The sequence below is a fragment of the Clarias gariepinus genome, chromosome 6 (assembly GCF_024256425.1).
Source record: "Clarias gariepinus isolate MV-2021 ecotype Netherlands chromosome 6, CGAR_prim_01v2, whole genome shotgun sequence".
NCBI lineage: Eukaryota > Metazoa > Chordata > Actinopteri > Siluriformes > Clariidae > Clarias > Clarias gariepinus.
Genome location: NC_071105.1, coordinates 17,065,373 through 17,082,960, shown reverse-complemented (window position 1 = coordinate 17,082,960; position 17,588 = coordinate 17,065,373). Strand labels below are relative to the sequence as shown.

General features: G+C 36.2%; 1 protein-coding gene across 1 annotated transcript; it reads right to left on the bottom strand.

Annotated features, from left to right (window-relative positions):
- Nucleotides 1-169: 169 nt before the first annotated feature.
- Nucleotides 170-14,800, bottom strand: fkbp5 (FKBP prolyl isomerase 5). The gene is made up of 11 exons (XM_053498491.1): nt 14,594-14,800; nt 9,798-9,927; nt 8,740-8,884; nt 7,792-7,934; nt 7,501-7,615; nt 7,257-7,413; nt 4,313-4,403; nt 3,941-4,024; nt 2,164-2,349; nt 1,843-2,082; nt 170-1,462 (listed from the first exon to the last, which is right to left on the bottom strand). Exons 1-11 carry the CDS (start codon nt 14,623-14,625, stop codon nt 1,367-1,369), a joined length of 1,419 nt encoding a protein of 472 aa, XP_053354466.1. The 5' UTR covers nt 14,626-14,800; the 3' UTR covers nt 170-1,366.
- Nucleotides 14,801-17,588: the final 2,788 nt, after the last annotated feature.

Genomic DNA, 17,588 nt, shown 5'->3' with positions numbered 1-17,588 from the left:
TTTTTTTCCCACCCCAAATGATGAAGGTAGGTGTGGGTTGACCATGTTAAATTTCCCCCAGGTGTATGTGTCTGGTAGTGCATTAGGTCTCTGTATTATTATTAACATGTCCACGTGCTTTGTCACTACACCAGGAGATGACAGACATGGAGATTCCAAGCATGGAGACTCCAGTTCAGACATTTTATTAATCCAACAGGAAGTGTGCAACAACAACAACAACAAAAAAAAGCCTTTCAGTTGACCAGATAGTCACTAGTCCATTTTCCCATAGGGAAAGGTTGAAGTTTTTGTCAACTGATTAGAAAAGCTAATGCTGGATAGACAGGCAGTAGAGTATTTCAGTCTAGCTATCCAATGAAGTTATTTGTCTACACACAAACATGCTGACAAATCTCCCCACAATGTATATCATATCTTAAGACTAATATCTCAAGACTATTATTGAAATCATTCCAAGCCACTAACATTTTACCACATTATGGGATATACATTATACAGTACCAACTTTTATAATTTTATCTCTGTATTGTACAAATGTCTTGCTAGGTTCAGATGTACAGTGAGGTCAAAAAGTCTGAGACAACGATCGAAAATCCTTCTGTTCTGCATTTTTTTCTGATTTAATACAACAATTTATAACAAATTATATTACTGACTACAACTTTAGTGACAATTAGACTCTTTGGAATACTGACATAAAACCAGAGTTTCTTAGTATTTAGTACATCCCCCTTTGCTTTAATTACAGTTGAAAATGCATTTCAGCTGGCCTAGACTCTAGAATTTTGTGCAAAATCTTACGATCCATTTTGGATCAACCCAACAGAGTGTCAGCTAAACACATGCTTCAATAAATTAAATTAGGCAGGATGACAATTTGACTTTTTGTATAAGCATTTAGAATGGTCAATATGAAAAAAAAAGTCTTACAATTAAATAGTGACCTAAAATAGTGGGAAATCTTAAATATTCAATATTCTGAACATTTTCGATGTTCTAAAAAGTTCTAAAATCTTATGTTCATTTCCAATATTAAATCCAAAATTTTCAATAAAGTCTTAGACTTTTGAATCACACTGTATGTGATGGAGGTTAGATGTTGAATACCAGTGGTCACATGTGGGCATGTTATCTGTTGGAATGCCATTTAAGTTTTACAGCCTCTTCAGAGACCATTGCTCTTATACCTAGTCTTTTCGGAACCTTCGTCTTTGGGTTCTGAGAGATAGCAGTCATGCCATGGTGTAAGAAAGGGGGCTGTCCATGCATATCAGTACTGCACTCAGCACAGTGTTCATAAGGGCAGAACCAGCCCATAGCAACTCCATAGCATTACAGGCATTGCAGTGTGGGCTCTCGACCACTAGGGGCCATCCTGACTCCTCCTTGGCCGCTTTACAGCCTTGCAGTTTTGATCAATCACTCCACAATCTTCCTTCGTCCTTTTTAATCGGTTCACCTGTAGCAGCACAAAAATATTAGCTCATGAAAAGTCAAAAAAATAATTCTAGGTTCAGGTGATCACTTAAATATGTAAAATCATCTTAGCATGATGTAGATATTTATAGAGATTATAGTGTACACAGATAATTTTCTTAACTGGTTGAACGAAGCTTAATGTCGTCATAACAAGCATCCTCAGTGTTAGTTTAAATTGTCTTGAACATTTCAGCCTTATACCTTAAGTTATAGTTTAACTGTATTAGGTTTAGCTGAAATAATTTCTCCTGATACTTATTCACCAGAGAAGTGAATAACAAAATAACTAAAGTGATTATTCATTTTTTAAAAACTCTGTGACAAATTGTAAAGAAATAGATATTGTAACTGGTTATGTACCTTGGCATCATGTTCAGCAAACCTCTGGAACATGTTGGCATAGATCTTTTTGTCACGCTCATGGTGTTCACGTATCTTGCGCTGGCAGACCGAAATCTGGCATCGAGCTGCACGGTTAGAGGGATTGACCTGCAGAACTTGCCGGAAGTCCACAAGGGCCAGACTGAATTCATTCCTCAACAGTCTAGCCTCTCCACGCCGATACAGTGCCTTCTCATTTGCAGAGTCCAGCTCCAACACCTAGCAAATAGTAGACATTCACTGAAAGTTACCTCTTCACTGTGTAGGTATTTTATTGTTGAGGGCTATCCAATGCTTTACCTTGCTGCAGCTTTCCACAGCTTGAGAGAATTCCCGCAGGCGTAGGTAGCACAGACCCAGGTTTAAATGGGCAACAAGCAGGAGGGCCTGAAGGGCCTGCTGTTGCTCCTTTCCTGCTCCGTATTCCATCTCCAGCCATGTTACAATTCGCTGATACTGAATGATAGCATGGTAGTATCGCCCAGCCTAAAACAATGTAGGCATGTTCACAATCAACACACAATGTGTGCTATGAATCTAAAAATCATAGTTAATATATTCACTCCATTACATTTTGGGATATTTTTAAAGTAAGTGTCATGTGATAGAATAAATTAACATTTACGCAGAATGTAGAGTAATTAAGAAATAAAAAGAAATTGGGCTTGTGAAGTAAAGGCTCTGCGAACTCACAGAGCTCACAGAAACTCACAGACTCATTTGTTCATTACAGGTTTTTGCAAGTATCGAAAGCAAACTTGATACAGTATTCATGATTAATTTATGTTGTACAATTACTTTTAAGCTTGTAAAAATTTGTTAAAATAACGCTAAAATTATGCACTTCAACTGCATCTTGATGGCTTCTTTTCGAATTGATTGTAGTGGTATATTAAGGCAATGATACAGTAATTGTGTGCTTACTAATACTTGTATGTATGTATGTATGTATATTTAGATTGGGTTTTTTAGCACATCCTTGTATCTAAAGTGTGATTTGCCTTCTGATTTTCATTTTCCATCATTTAGTTGAATAACCCTTTTAAAAGGTTATTAAATTTGTCTGGCATTCTAATGACATGGCCAGTCCAACTCAATCTAGGGTGCTGAATCACTGTGTCATGTGAGATGATACGTATAAAGTAATCCGGTATGTTGTGCAAACCTTGTTTCACATCCCTATAGCAGAGTGTTTAAGATGCATGCTTTATTAAAATTTAGTTTTGATTTTCAGCTTTCTGTTTTCCTACATTCTTTCGTTAAGGCTTGCTATGGTTGTTAAAGTATTTCATATTCAATTAATGAGTATGTGAATTTGTGAGCCTAAGTATGTGAATTTTTCCATAGCCTGACGTTAGTAGCAAATTCCAGTTAGTAGGTTCATTCCACCTAGATGGTGGAACTTCCTCTAGATGTCCGTACATCAGAGACTTTGACTATCTTTAAACGACGACTCAAGACGCATCTGTTTCTCCAGTACTTGGCCTAACCCCCCCCCCCCCCCAAAAAAAAAAAAAAAAAAAAAAAACTCTTCTCAGTTGTGTTGGACTAATGGTACTTAGTTACTAACCTAGTTAACCCAGTGTAAGTATGTATCCAATGTTGTAAACATTAAAGCACTTTTTGTAAGTCGCTCTGGATAAGAGCGTCTGCCAAATGCCTAAATGTAAATGTAAATGTAAATGTAGGTTATCAGTGATGGTTGAAGGGGGCTCTTGGTTGTTTTGGCTAATAGTTATTTTTTGCTAAAGGGGGCTCTTGGTTGTTTTGGCTGATAGTTCTTTTTTTGCTAATTATCATTCAATTAGTTCATCTGAAAGTTAATTTTTGATATGAGCAAAAAAGCATGTCTCTAGTTACGACATCTTTCAATTGAGTTCTTTTGGATGTAGCCTTGAGATCCAAAATTTAAGTTACAGGACGAACAGTTCCTCTTTATCCAGGAAATAAAGAGATATAAAAATCAGGGAAGACCATGCATGGAATTGGAAGATGTGTGCAAATTTTTAACTGGTAATATACTTCCTTGCTACCACACACATAAAGTAAACAAAGATTTAAAAAAAAGATTTCTCACCTTAAAATACTGTGTTCCTTTCTGTTTAACCAAAACTGCTTGCTCCAGTTTCTCACTTAAGTCCATTTCCCAGGATTCTTTGGCCTGAGGGAAAAATTTACGTGTTTCTAATCCTTTGTCTATAAACACTAGAGGGAGTAATTTCTCTTTAATTGCTCCAGAACACTACTGTTGATCTATATTAACTAACAATTTTAATTCCGTACCAGTACAAATTAAGGAATAGGAATTAGACGTAAAAAAAAATTTGCTGGCACGCTAATCCCTATGATGTAAGATAATTTACAGTCAAAATTAACTTGAACCTCCATTTAAGTTGCTTTTGATATGAAGTCATTTCAATTTCGATAGTAAGCTGAATAAAGATCTCACCTTTTGAAAATCTTTGAGCGTTACTTCATACAAAAGTTCTGCATTTGGTCCAATGTTCAATTCTGGTTTTCCCTCTTTACCATAGCCATATCTGCAAAATACAATACAGTACACATTGTGTCAATACTGGAACAACTAAAAAAAAGAAAAATGGCATGATTATTTAAAAATGTTACAACAAACAATATATGTGTATATATACAGACCAGTGATGTGAAAAAAATATTTTTCCCTTTCATGATTTTTTTTTATATTGTCACACTTAAATGATTTGAATAATTGAACAAATTTTAAAATAACACAAATATGACCCAAGTAAATACAAAACACAGTTTTTAGATGTTGATTTACTTTTTAAAGGGAACAAAGTTGTCCTAACTTGCGTGGCCCTAATAACTTGTAGTGGCACCTTGGCGTCAATAACTGCAGTCAAGCGTTTGCGATAACTGCCAATGAGTCTTTTCACATCGCTGTGGAGTAATTTTAGCCCACTTATCTATGCAGAATTGTTTAAATTCAGCCACATTAGAATTTTCGAACAAGAACAACCTCATGCTACAACGCCTCAATCAGATTTAAGTTTGGACTTTAAAACCTTTATTTTTAACCATTTAGAGGTGGGATTTGCTGGTGAGTTTTGTATCATTGTCCTGACATTTTCTTTCAGGATTTTCTGGTTGAAAGCCGAATTCATGTTTCCATTATGTTTTAGATTTATGCCAGATATAACAGGACGAACAGCATCCAAAAAGTTCAACTTCTGTTTCATCAATCACAGAATAGTTGCTCAAAAAGGTTTTTTTTGGGGGGGGGGAAATATTGAGATGAGGCATTTGTGTTGCTTTCGTTCAGCACAGGCTTTCATCTTGGAACTCCCATGGACGCCATTTTGCCTAGTCTCTTTCTTATTCCTGAATCATAAACACTGACCTTAACTGAAGCAAGTGAGGGCTGCAGTTATTTAAATGTTCTGCCTTCTTTTGAGTTCCTGGATAAGTCAGCATTGTGTTCTTGAAGTAATTTTGTTAGGCTAGCCACCACTTCTGTTCTAAGTTTTTGCCATTTGTTGGTAATGGTTCTCACCATGGTTCGCCAGAGTCCCAAAGCATTAGAAATGGCTTGGTAACCCTTTCCAGGCTGATAGATGTCCACAGCATACCTGAGTACTGTTGCTGACCATGTCTATTGCTTTATGACCACAGGTTAACACATCATGTCAGAAATCAAAATTCATCTCAAACTGGTTTTCTAAATATGACAATGAGTTCACTGCACTGGACTGTTGCAAGCAACAATGAGCGGGCAAAAGCACTTGTGCCATCGCCGCCCGGGAGTACCACACACCCTGTATATTTTAAGCATGTTAAGACTTCTGAGCACGCTACGACTTCTAAAAAGCCCTGGAAGCTAATGTCATTGTATATGGCATAGGTTTATGGAATCGCCTCGGATGGACGTCTTTCTGGTGCGCACCTACACCTGCACCATCGCTCAACATACAACCTGTGTGCTTTTTGCGCATGTTAAAACCTCCAAAAAGCTTTGGTTGCTGATGTTACTCAAGGTGAGCGGGATTTGGTGGTGATCGTAATGGCCCAAGTGCTTGGGCCGGTCAACGTTTGTGTAGGAAATGTAGTGTGTGTAGGTTGTGTAGTGTGTGTGTGTGTAGTGTGTATTTAGTAGTGCTGATGTCATAAGGGTTTACAATTTACCCAAAATATCTGACCTTGTGTTGCGCTTAGCCAATGACATGCATAGTGAAAATAGTTCAGCTTAATGAAATCTATAAGTGTACTAGGATTCAATTTCAATTCAAATAAATTTTATCTGAATTGAATTAAGGTGCTTTGCGACAATGTCAATTGTTAAAAGCGCTATAGAAAATAAAATTGAATTGAAATGTGCAAAGCACCTTTACACAATTAAAGAATTATTTAAGTTTGAAATGTGAATATGTATGAATCAAAATGATTGACATGTATACATTCAAGTGTGTAACAGGTTTGCAGCAAAATCTCCTATGAAGGCCCTGAGCCATGCTCAAGGGCCAGACTTGCAGGCATCCTAATGGCAGCGGATTCCAACCTCTGGGTGCCGATTTCCAGTCCAGTTTTTAAGCATGTTAAGACCCCCAGAAAGGCCCGGATGTTTGAAAAAAAATCTTAGAAACGTAGGGCCTTCACACATTTATGACATCAGCCCTATTAAAACATCATTATGAGAGCAATGGCGATGAGCTCAGAGTATTGTCATGATCGTGCTGATGTCATAGTGCTTTTGCCCTAATAATCCTTAGAACATGAGGGCCTTAGCAAACTTATATTAAATTAGCATTATCAGAGCAATGGCGATGGTGTCACAATCATGTCGTTATCGGGGCTGATGTCATAGAGCTTGAGAGCCCTCGAACATTTATACCATCAGTACTATTAAACAGCATTACCAGAGCGATGGCAATGAGGCCATAGTAATGGCTTTATCATGACGAGGTCATAGTGCTTACGCCCTAATAATCCTTAGAAAAACAAGAGGGCCTTCGCACATCTATGACATCAGCACTATTAAAACAGCTTTATCAGAGCAACAGTGATGTCACAGTATTGACGTCATCCCGCTGATGTCATAGTGCTTCTGCTCTTATACTCCTTAGACGAACAAGGCCTTTACACATTTATGACATCAGCACTATTAAAACGGCATTCAGAGCAATGGCACTGTTACAATCATGTCATCATGGTGCTGATGTTATAGGGCATAATACTTAGAAGAACAAGATTTCCTTTGAACATTTATGACATCAGTACTATTGAAGCAGCATTATCAGAGCGATGGCGAGGACATCATAGTCATGTCGTCATCGTGCTGATGTCACAGTGCTTGGGCCCTAACAACAGTTGTATACAGTATTCTGGCATAAGGACCTGAAAATTATTTTGGAACCTACTTGGGTTTTAAATATAATAGACAGCATTCCCCTTTCTGCATCTTCTCCATGGCCCGATCCACTCCCAGAGGAACACCCTCGTCCTCAGATTCTCCCACTACAAATGTGGCATCCCGTGAATCAAACAAATGGCCACAACACCTTCCCTCCAAATGGACTGTAGCACACAAAACATTACAGTTGTGTCTTAAATGAATGTACATCCAAAAAAAAATAAATCACGGAATTCTAATTACATACATACCATGAACCGTGGCACCATCATTCGGATTGCTGTAGCCTGCACCTTTGACCCTTATTCTCCTTAAAATTCCACGATCCTCTGTAAGCTCTTCCCCTCTAAAACTCAACAGCTCTACCTGAAAAGAAAGCAAATGCAGCATATATTAGCCAACTACTTTTAACAGTTTGCAGCAAGAAATGTCCACATTTTTTTCTAGTGGTGATAATACTGTATATAAACTAATTTCCCCCTGTCGATACAGAGAGAGAAGCATGAATACAATGAAAAGTTTTTTCTGTTTAAATTGCCCACCTCAAACAACAGTGTAGAGTTTGGAGGTATTTTCGGGGGGCTCCCAACAGAGCCGTATGCATATTCAGGCTTACACATCAGCAGACACACCTCTCCTTTTTGCATGGAGCTCACACCAATATCCCATGCTTTGATTACCTGACCTTCAAGACAGCAATAGAGAGCAATAGAGAGAACACCATGAACATCTTGTGCTATCTAATGTCATTAATGTTATCATATACCATACCATTATGTAACTGTTAACAGAGAATTAACATGTAAAACAAACTTGCACTTAAATAAATAAATAAATCCGGTGTGGTGCAGTTGAAACAGGTAAAACAGGGTATGCAATTAGCATCATTTAATAATAAAGAAATGCTTATGGCAAAATAATACTAGTTTCTACGTGACTTACATGACTAAATATATTGGCTTATGAGGTAACTGGAATTTCATCTCTGTCTTAATGACTAATACAAATGTGGGTGTTAGAAAAACAACCTATAAAAGTACAAAAGAAAAGAGTAATAAAAAATAAGGCCTAGATTCCCCAATCAAAGAGAACATGCTTCTTTCCACAGGTATTGGGAAAAAAACTTGTCATGGAATCGAGGTAGGCTAGTTCTTCACTTTGTCAGAAACAGACACAAACCAATAATTTAAAAGTTAATTCAACACAGGTGTAAACCAATGTAAATGTTTGATCTCTGTTCATATCTCTCTATTACTCAACATATGTAGAAGTAAAACGTGAAAAAAAAAAAAAAACAGTATAAAGGTTTGTGTCCAACCAGTAACCAAAATATTATATTTTGTTACAATTCATGGTTTGTGCTAATAATTTAGGACTATAATTGCATGCTGGGATTTTTAAAATCCTTGTCCCTTTTTAAAAAGTTATACAGACAGACACGGAAAAAAAAGGTTTATGGGAAATTGCTCGATATAAAATAACTGCAATACCTTTGCCTATGTTGAAGACAAAAGGTTCCTTATGGTCAAAACTGGAGTCAAACTTCTTCCCATTAAGCAATTTTCCAGTGTAGTGGACATGCACCTTGTCCCCAATCATAGGCTTCTCTCCCCCTGTACCATGCCGCTTCACAATCTGTGGAGATGGTGAGAGTCATCATCACTGTTAATTCAAGAAATACGGTATATCAAGTAAATCTGAGCATTGTATAAGAGGTTTCCATTAAACACATCATAAACAATATGGTATGGAACGAGTTTTTTTCCCAAAAATTGTTTCAAAATTATTGCATTAGTGCTGCACAATTAATCACATACAAATCAAAGTCATAATATTGATTTGTGCAATTATTTACTCGCAAAAGTATGCAACTTAGTAACGGTAATATGTGCATAATCAGGAATTTATGAAAAGATTGTTAATAATGTTAATATTTAATGTATATTTAAATGCTTTTAAAGACAAATATGAATGAATATTGACAAACATCCTCCTAATAAGATTTAATCATTTGATATTAACCAAGATAAATAAATTTAAATACAAAATTTAATCGTCATTTAATTAAGATTTAAGATTCAAAGAACTTTATTAATCCCAGAGGGAAATTATCTATAGCAAATCGTTACCTATAGCAATTTAAATCAACAATGCAATGTGTCAAAATGACAATGCTTTTTTTATCGTGCAGCCCTATATGGCTTTGTCTAATAATGTTTTTACAATATAAAAAGACATTAACACATCACATTGTATGTGAATTAATTATATTAATACTTAGGCCACAGTTATATAAATCCCCAACCCACTTATTTGGTTGTGGTGGATATCAGTTTTAATTTCAAAATCAATGTATATACAGTCATTATGCACAAACATATTTTAAAAAATCCTAATCAAAATGATCTATTTCTAAATTCTATTTTTCAGAGGTTGAGTCACCATTTGGGCACAATGAAAATGTTGTGTTAGTTGAGAAATCAATAAAATAATAAAATAAAAATAATAGGCAGAAAGAGTGTTAGTGCTAAAATGTAGTTTTACTAGCCTTGCACACTCCCCGGTCTTTGTTTGGAGTGACGTCTAAACCCTGCGAGGCAAACAGGGCAATAGGTGACTGGGCAGTTGGACACTTATCTTCAAAATTGGCCATCTCTTCAAGACATGACCTTGTTCCCCTAAAACACAAATACACACATACAAATACATAAACTTTACAGGCAATATGAAATGCTCCCATATGACAAATAACAGTATACTGAATCTTATATTATGAATTTATGTGATTGTAAAATAGTTGATTGTGTTAAAACGCAGAAAGCACATGTACAAGAAAAGATCATTGTTCACTACTCTTCTTTTACTGCTTCCTCTTCTGGTAACTGGCCTGACTTTATTTGTATGTCGCTGAGTAAAGCAAGTTTGATTCTGGCATCATTCTGAATGTGTAATAACAGATGCACAATTGTACCTATTACACAAAGGGTTGCTATCATATCCTGTTGAACACAGAGATTTTAGCAAAATGGGTTTTCCTCCAAAAAAAATAAAAAATCAGACTGACATATTTTACTTGAGTGGAAATTTAATCCTTAATTTAAATATGTTGACACAATTATTTTGAACAGATACAATAGCATATTATACATCACATTTTACTCCTCATAACATGTTTGACTTTCTATTTAAATACTAAGTGGTATGGAATAGCCGAATATCTGTCTTTACAACTTGCCTTTAATATAGTCTTCAGATTAAGGAATGCTATAGGACTAATAAGGACTAAATTAATGGAGGACTGGATTAATTCATGACTGAGTGAATAAATGTCTCAAATACCTAATTAATTGGAATCTACCACATCTGGCAATTTGTACATCAGTCTTATACTATTAAAATAGATCAATAATTTCCATTATATTGTAAAGATTGCAGTGTCTTTTAAGTGCTTTTTAGAACTGCTCAAAGTTTTTTATAACAAAAATTTAGGTTTTTAATGTGTTAAAGACATGCATACACACAGACATAAGGAGCTTCGTCATGATCTGATCAGATGTGCAATTAAGCATCTGTATATTTTTATGCAAGACAAAAACACAGAGACACAAAGCATCATATTGTCTTAGTCTACTATCCGATTTTCTCCAATCTGTATATATATATGCTTATCCAGAGGCACTTTGTCAGCTCTGTGCGTCAGTGTGTGCGTGTGTGTCTGGTAAGAGAAGGTGTGTGTGTGTGAGTGTACACTCATGAGTGTGTGCTGGGGAACACCATGTTCCCTCTATTCACAGTTCCTGGCACAATCCAGTGGCGTATACCAAATTTCTGTCTTCACGCTGGGTCTCAGAGACCACTCTATCATTTCAGCTCCTAATATTAAATCAAACACGCTTCTCATTTCATAACCATTCCTGTTTTAGCTATTTAAATTATACATTACCAAATGTGAAAATTATGTATTACTATAGCATAATCACCATATAAATGTCATACAAAGGAAGAAACAAACTGCACCCAGTTATTGTACATGAAGACACAGTTTGGGTGGCAATAAGGTTTACAGTTAGTGAAGATATGTGTCTCAGACAAATAAAGCCAGAAGAATGACGGAAAAGATACAAGACCAAAATTAAATCAGGGAAGGGAACATTCAGTACAGTCTGCAAGACTATTACTATTACTCAAGGATTGCACTCAAAGAACTTGTGTATCTACACACACAGACAATTTTAAGTATATAAATTATATTTAAAAATAAACTCATATATTATAGATTATAGATATTATATATAACTAAATAGTTTATGCATTTTGCTTTAGTTTCAATGATAAGGGCTTACAGCTCATCAAATTCAAACATCCAGTATCTCAAAATATTAGAATATTTCATTTTACATTTCAGTTAATTACTATTTATACAGTAAAAATACTGTGCATCTCTTGGTCTAGTTCAGTGTGTGCAAGTGGAAGACTGCCGACTTAACAACTTTCCAGAAGACGATCATAGACATCCATTAAAAAAAAGAAAAGCCACAGAATGACCTCGATCAGCTGAAATGGTCAGAGTGCTGTATTAAAGCATATTCATGGAACGTTGACTGGAAGAGAAATTTGTGGTCACAAAAGGTGCACAAGCAACATGGTTCATAGAACCTTAGGAAAATTGTCAAGCAAAGCCAAATCAGAAACTTAAGAGAGCTTCAGAAAAAGTTCAGAAAAGGGGCTACAACTGTTGAATTCCTGCCGCTCCTGAACCAGGGACAACATCAGAAACATCTTACCTGGGTTAAGGGGAGAAAAAGATCTGGAAAGTTGGTCATTGGTCAAATGTCCTGTTTTCAGGTAAAAGTAAATCTTGCATTTTATTTGGAAATCAAGAAGTCTGGAGGAAGAGTGGAGAGGCACAGAATGCAAGTTGCTTAAGGTTCATTACGAAGTTTCCGCAGTCTGTGGTGATTTGTGGTGCCATGTGGTCACCTGCTGGTGTTGGTCCACTGTGTTTTATCAAGTCCAAAGTCAACACGGTCATCTACCAGGAGATTTTTAGAGCACTTCATGCTTCTGTCTGCTGACAAGATCGTAGAGATGGCAATTTCTTTTTCCAGCAGGACTTAGCACCTGCCCACAGTGCCAAAAGTACCACTAACTGGTTTGCTGACCATCATATTACTGTGCACGATATTACTATAGACATACTTTTTAGACATTAGACATTTATGTATTGTAATTCCCTTTTGATTGATTTTAGGAATTGTTCTAAAATTTTGAGATACTGTATTTTTGATTATCACAAGCTGTTTACTATCATCAAAATGGAAAACAGGTTAAAAATATTCACTTTATGCTTTAGTAACTCAAAGGCATTTTGGATTAAATGTGCTTTTTTTTGGCCACAGGATGACCTTAAAACTAACAAAGGGTTTTCTTACTCAGTACAGTACTTGATCAGAATTGGCCCAGAACAATCACTGCACTAAAGGAAGAAATCATCTAGGCAAGTAACATCAGTTGTTATACATTAAGAATTGTCCAACTGCCTTTTATTAAGAATGTACACAAGTGACACATCGTCAGAGAATGTTAATTTATCCATTTTCTCAAATTTATACTTTTAAATATATTCTGTGCTTCACATCCTATATACACTCTTATATTTATTTTATGTTACAGTAATGGTTACAAACCATGGAAGTTAAAAAGCAATTGAATTCTTTTTTTACTACAGGACTCCAAACGTACACAAAAATTATTTTCACAGTTATTAATTTATGGAATTGTAACAAATTATTCTAAATCAAAATATTAGGTTATCTAGGTTAATTTACTATTATTTCTAAATAATGTTCTAAACAGATACTGTATGCGGTCAGCGTCTGCCTGCTTCTTCTCTCTCCGTTCAAGCAGCATACACAGCCACTTCCACACACCTCTGTCTCTCCGTGTAGACATAACACTAATTCAAATGTCCAAATTATACTCTTGTCTGAGTTCCACCTACGTCAGGGTAATACATCATTCTACATCTCATAATTAAATTGAACTTCAGGTTATTAGTGTAACTCGATCACAGCCAGTACTTCTTAGACAAAGAGGCGAATGTACCATGGTTGATTCATTTTGTCCTCACACATCACATCCTCCACATTCAAACACACTTAGATAACATCTCAGGTTTGATCACAATGACATAGGAGCACACTTACAAGTATATCTCAATGTTCACCTGATAGATCTCTTGTTTTGTTGACCTTTTTAACAGACATTTAATAAACTATCATTTATAAATCCTCTTTTTATAAGTCACAGAAATTTCCTTTGATTTGTAAATCACTCACCATGCCACTAATGGCAGATGACTTTCATATACATGTTATTCCCACTAGCAGGTATGTTCTGTTCTTGCAAAACAGGAACATGACTAGAAGCACGTGCTTACATAAATTCTTGGAAAACCCTCCAGACTTGCACTGTATGCTGACAGAATAGAAAAGGCCGTGTATTCACGCTGATATGCTTACTGGTCCAACAAAACCGTTAGCGGCCATCCGTATGTACTTAGTGGCAAATGTTAGAATAGACTTCAGATAAACTCAGTGAGAATGAAAAAAAAAAAACCGTGTCCCCACATGAGCTGTGGGATGACAATTCAGGTTCACTGAGTTCTCCTGAACCCGAGCATCACTGTAAAAAAAAAAAAAATTATGACTTGGTCTCACTGAGGCTTTCCTATAGGAAAATCGAGTCTTTAGCATAAAGCAACGTAGATTACTTGCGTCCTGTGCTTTATATCAGAAGACGCTATTAGAGCTAAATTAGTGGTTGGGGGGGTCAAATAAGTGCTAAAAATATGTTATAAAAAACATTAATGGTTTATCACTTTAATAGGTTTTAAAGGAATTCATAGAAACATCTTCTAAAATAAAAATAAAAAAGTACTACTTTCCTAAGCGTATAATCTTGTTGCAGCACCAATAAGTAGACAAATGAATCTTATTTAACTGCACTGATCCTTGTTGCTGGCATTTAGCGGACATCTTTTTGTTTTTTTTAATATGTACCTTTCCCCTGGAAACATGCATTTTGGAGTCACTTAACCTTCATTTAGAATAACTTACAATGAATAGTTGCGAAGAGAAAAGCATTAAAGGTACATTACATGTCCCGGATAAAGATATTAAATGTACTGTAGGCTACACAAGGTGTAACGCTCTCAGAGCCTGTGTTTGAATTAGTGGGTCATGACATGGTTGGGTTTAAATACACACACACACACACATACACACAGGCACACAATTTAACCTAACAAATAAATAAATACACAAACCATGAACAAATACTTACACGATTTCCTTTTTGTCTCCGGTCTCTCTCATACCCTTGTCTTCACAAAATCCGCGAGAAACTTTACACAATTTTCTTTGCCGGCAAGTGCAACATGTAGCTACAACGAGCGCTATGAGGGAACCGCGCGCTGCCGCTGCTGCTGCTGCCGGGGAGGAAGCCCGCCCTCTTTCACCGCGAGTACTAAATGTTCCAGCGGCGCTATTTTACACTGCTTATGCTGAACAACAAAGCCACATGGGCTGGGGGTGGGGGGAAACGACGAACGTGAGAGGCGGAGTAAATGAGGGATGGGCAGTGAAGCCTATAGTAAAAAAAAAAAGAGAGAGAGCGAGAGAGAGAGAGCGAGAGAAAAAAAAGCGAAGGGCAGGTTCTTGTAAACTATCCACAAAGTAACACAATGTTCCGGCTGCGCTGTAGCTCGCTGTGATGAGAACACTGTGTCCTAGTAGACACCGTGACCCGTAACCCGTTCTGTGCCGTATCGACCAGGGAACAGTGTGTCGAGCGTACACAGCCGCACACACACACACCACATCCATAGCTTAGAATGCGATACGATGTACATTGAAACATTAAATCCATGATTATTGTTATTACGTGTACTTACTTTTTAACCTGCTATGTTTTTTTTTATTCTTCCTGCTGCTGCCCTGTGAGACTTTATTTATAGCAAAACCTTACCGTGCGCTGTCAGCAATGTCTGCTTTTTCACTCCTCTGGCCATCAGGAACATCTGATTAAAACACTCATTATAACGAACTATATTAAAGAAATAATAGTAATAATCACAAAAGCTTGTAGTTAGAAGGAAACAGGGAAAACAAATGAAAGGAAAGGGAAGGAAAACAACGTATGGTGCCAACAGAAATGAAAATAATAACAATTACGTTTCTGTGAATAGGGCTATTGTGAAAAAAAAAGTCAGTTCTCCCAGGACAAAGTGAACTAGATTTGTAGATGCCGTTTAGCACAGATTGAAATCTTGATTCTGTAAAAATGAGCAAGCTTTGTTAAGTGGGGTTAATGACTAGCAGTCTTTTGTGCACCCTCACAAACATCACTCACTTGATGCAGCCCTGAGGGATTAGACCCAAAATAACATGCCATTACTCCTGTGTTTCCAACATGTCCTTTTGCTACAGAAGACATGATGTTCTCCCGCTCGATCAAGTCCCAAAAAACAAAAGCCTGTCCTGTAAAGAGAGCTTACGACTAAGGGCTCTTTCTCTGGTGACAAGGTCTCAACAAAATGCAATTATATTTTTGTCAAGTCATGATAGGTGTGTACAAGGGAGCTGGTGTTTTTTTAAATATCTCTTAAATCCAGTCAACAATTTAGTAGACACCATTCAAACAGCTACATAAAGTTTTCACTGTATGTAGTACTATATAGTGGTGTGTTGGCATCTGACTCCGCAGTTAGTTTGATAGTAATTAAGAGTATCATGTTGTAAAAGACAGTTATTTGTTTTAGTCCTAATGATATACAACCCTCCAGACAGTGATCTTTAAGGAAGGCAGAATGCTATTTTTACCGTCTGTAAGATGTTCATTGAGGTTGGCACAAGAAGCAAACAATAAGCAGGAGGCTATTCAAGGACGCTGTTCTCACAGCTCTCTATACAATAGTACTTTCTCTACAAATATCATATCTCTTGTTTTCTATCTGTTAGTGTATTTTAAAAGTGTTGTCTTCAATTACAGTATACTGCTTAAAATTTTTTTTTAGGGGACCCTTTGTCCAGGTTTGACTTGAACGTTCCTTATACTGGGGTGTTCACATTTAAAAAATATATATATATATTATTATTATTTAGGAAAGAATTCATTCAGAAATGAACGTACGTCACTGAGTGTATTATATTAAAAGCTTAGTAGCAAAAAGTAAATATTAATATTATTATCCAACACTTGCTGACGGAGCGCAATTTATTAAGCACAGAGTGACATCTACACATCTCTCACAAGCACCACACCCTTTCTCAAAGTCTGGTGTTTCAGGAATTGTTAATTCCCAACTAACAGCGCATTACATATGGTATGCCATAAAACCCTGGCATATTTGTGCCAGTATGAGTTTTCCACAGAGAAAAATCACGCCTGCCAAATAATTACAATATAAATGTAATTGTCCTGTAATTCAGATATTCTGTTGTGGCATCAGTACATATTTCAGATGTTTTAGTAATAATAACATACCACCCGATTTTAATCACTGTTTATTATCATATACTGTATTACCAGAGACAAAGTAATCATTGTTTTAGATAACTTTCAGGGACGGCTATTAAGGACTGTTATGAGTTTCAAGTTTCATTTCTTTGATATGAACAGTTTAACGTCTCCATGATAAATGATGCAAATGCAGTTAAATGTCACATGGTAGCAAGTTTTAGTGTTCTTATCTTTCAAACACAACATGCATCATTGAATAAATATCTTTTAATGAAATAATCTGTTTTGAAGTGATTTTACAATGTTCACCCTTAAAATAAGTAAATAAAAAATCAACAATCTATTAGCAAGACATACAGGTATTTTGTAACATGGTTTGTTAATAGAGATCTAAATATGTAACCTATGTTTCTGCATCTAGACATGCATTCTAATTGTCTACATTTGCTAACTATATTAGTCAATGTAGGTATAGATGTTTTAAACATGATTGCAGTGATACCATGAAGTGATATATAAAGCATATTAGTGTTGTACAACACAAAGCAAGTAAAGCCAATAAAGTATTTTGAAAACAGTTTAATACATTCCTTGTGTAATGCGTTTCTAAACCTAGTCGCACGTCTCAAAACATTTTTTATTAGAATGGATTTCTGGAATAAGATAGCCCCTCCATCTTGGGGCTCTAGATTGTTGCTTGCAATATCCCCCTGCAATGAGGCCCTTAGCTGTGGCTGTCCAAAAACGCTTTGAAAAAAATTCCTGTCCTAGAATGAGTACAACTTCATTCTATACTTAATTCAATACTGATAGCTCA

What these genes read in the sequence shown, in the direction of transcription:
- fkbp5 (XM_053498491.1), bottom strand. Translation starts at nt 14,625, where the DNA reads ATGAGAGAGACCGGAGACAAAAAGGAAATCGT. An exon ending in CGCTCAAAGATTTTCAAAAG is followed by an intron (nt 4,025 to 4,312) that starts GTGAGATCTTTA and finishes TTTTTCCCTCAG; the next exon opens with GCCAAAGAATCCTGGGAAAT. An exon ending in CTGTGGAAAGCTGCAGCAAG is followed by an intron (nt 2,083 to 2,163) that starts GTAAAGCATTGG and finishes ACTATTTGCTAG; the next exon opens with GTGTTGGAGCTGGACTCTGC.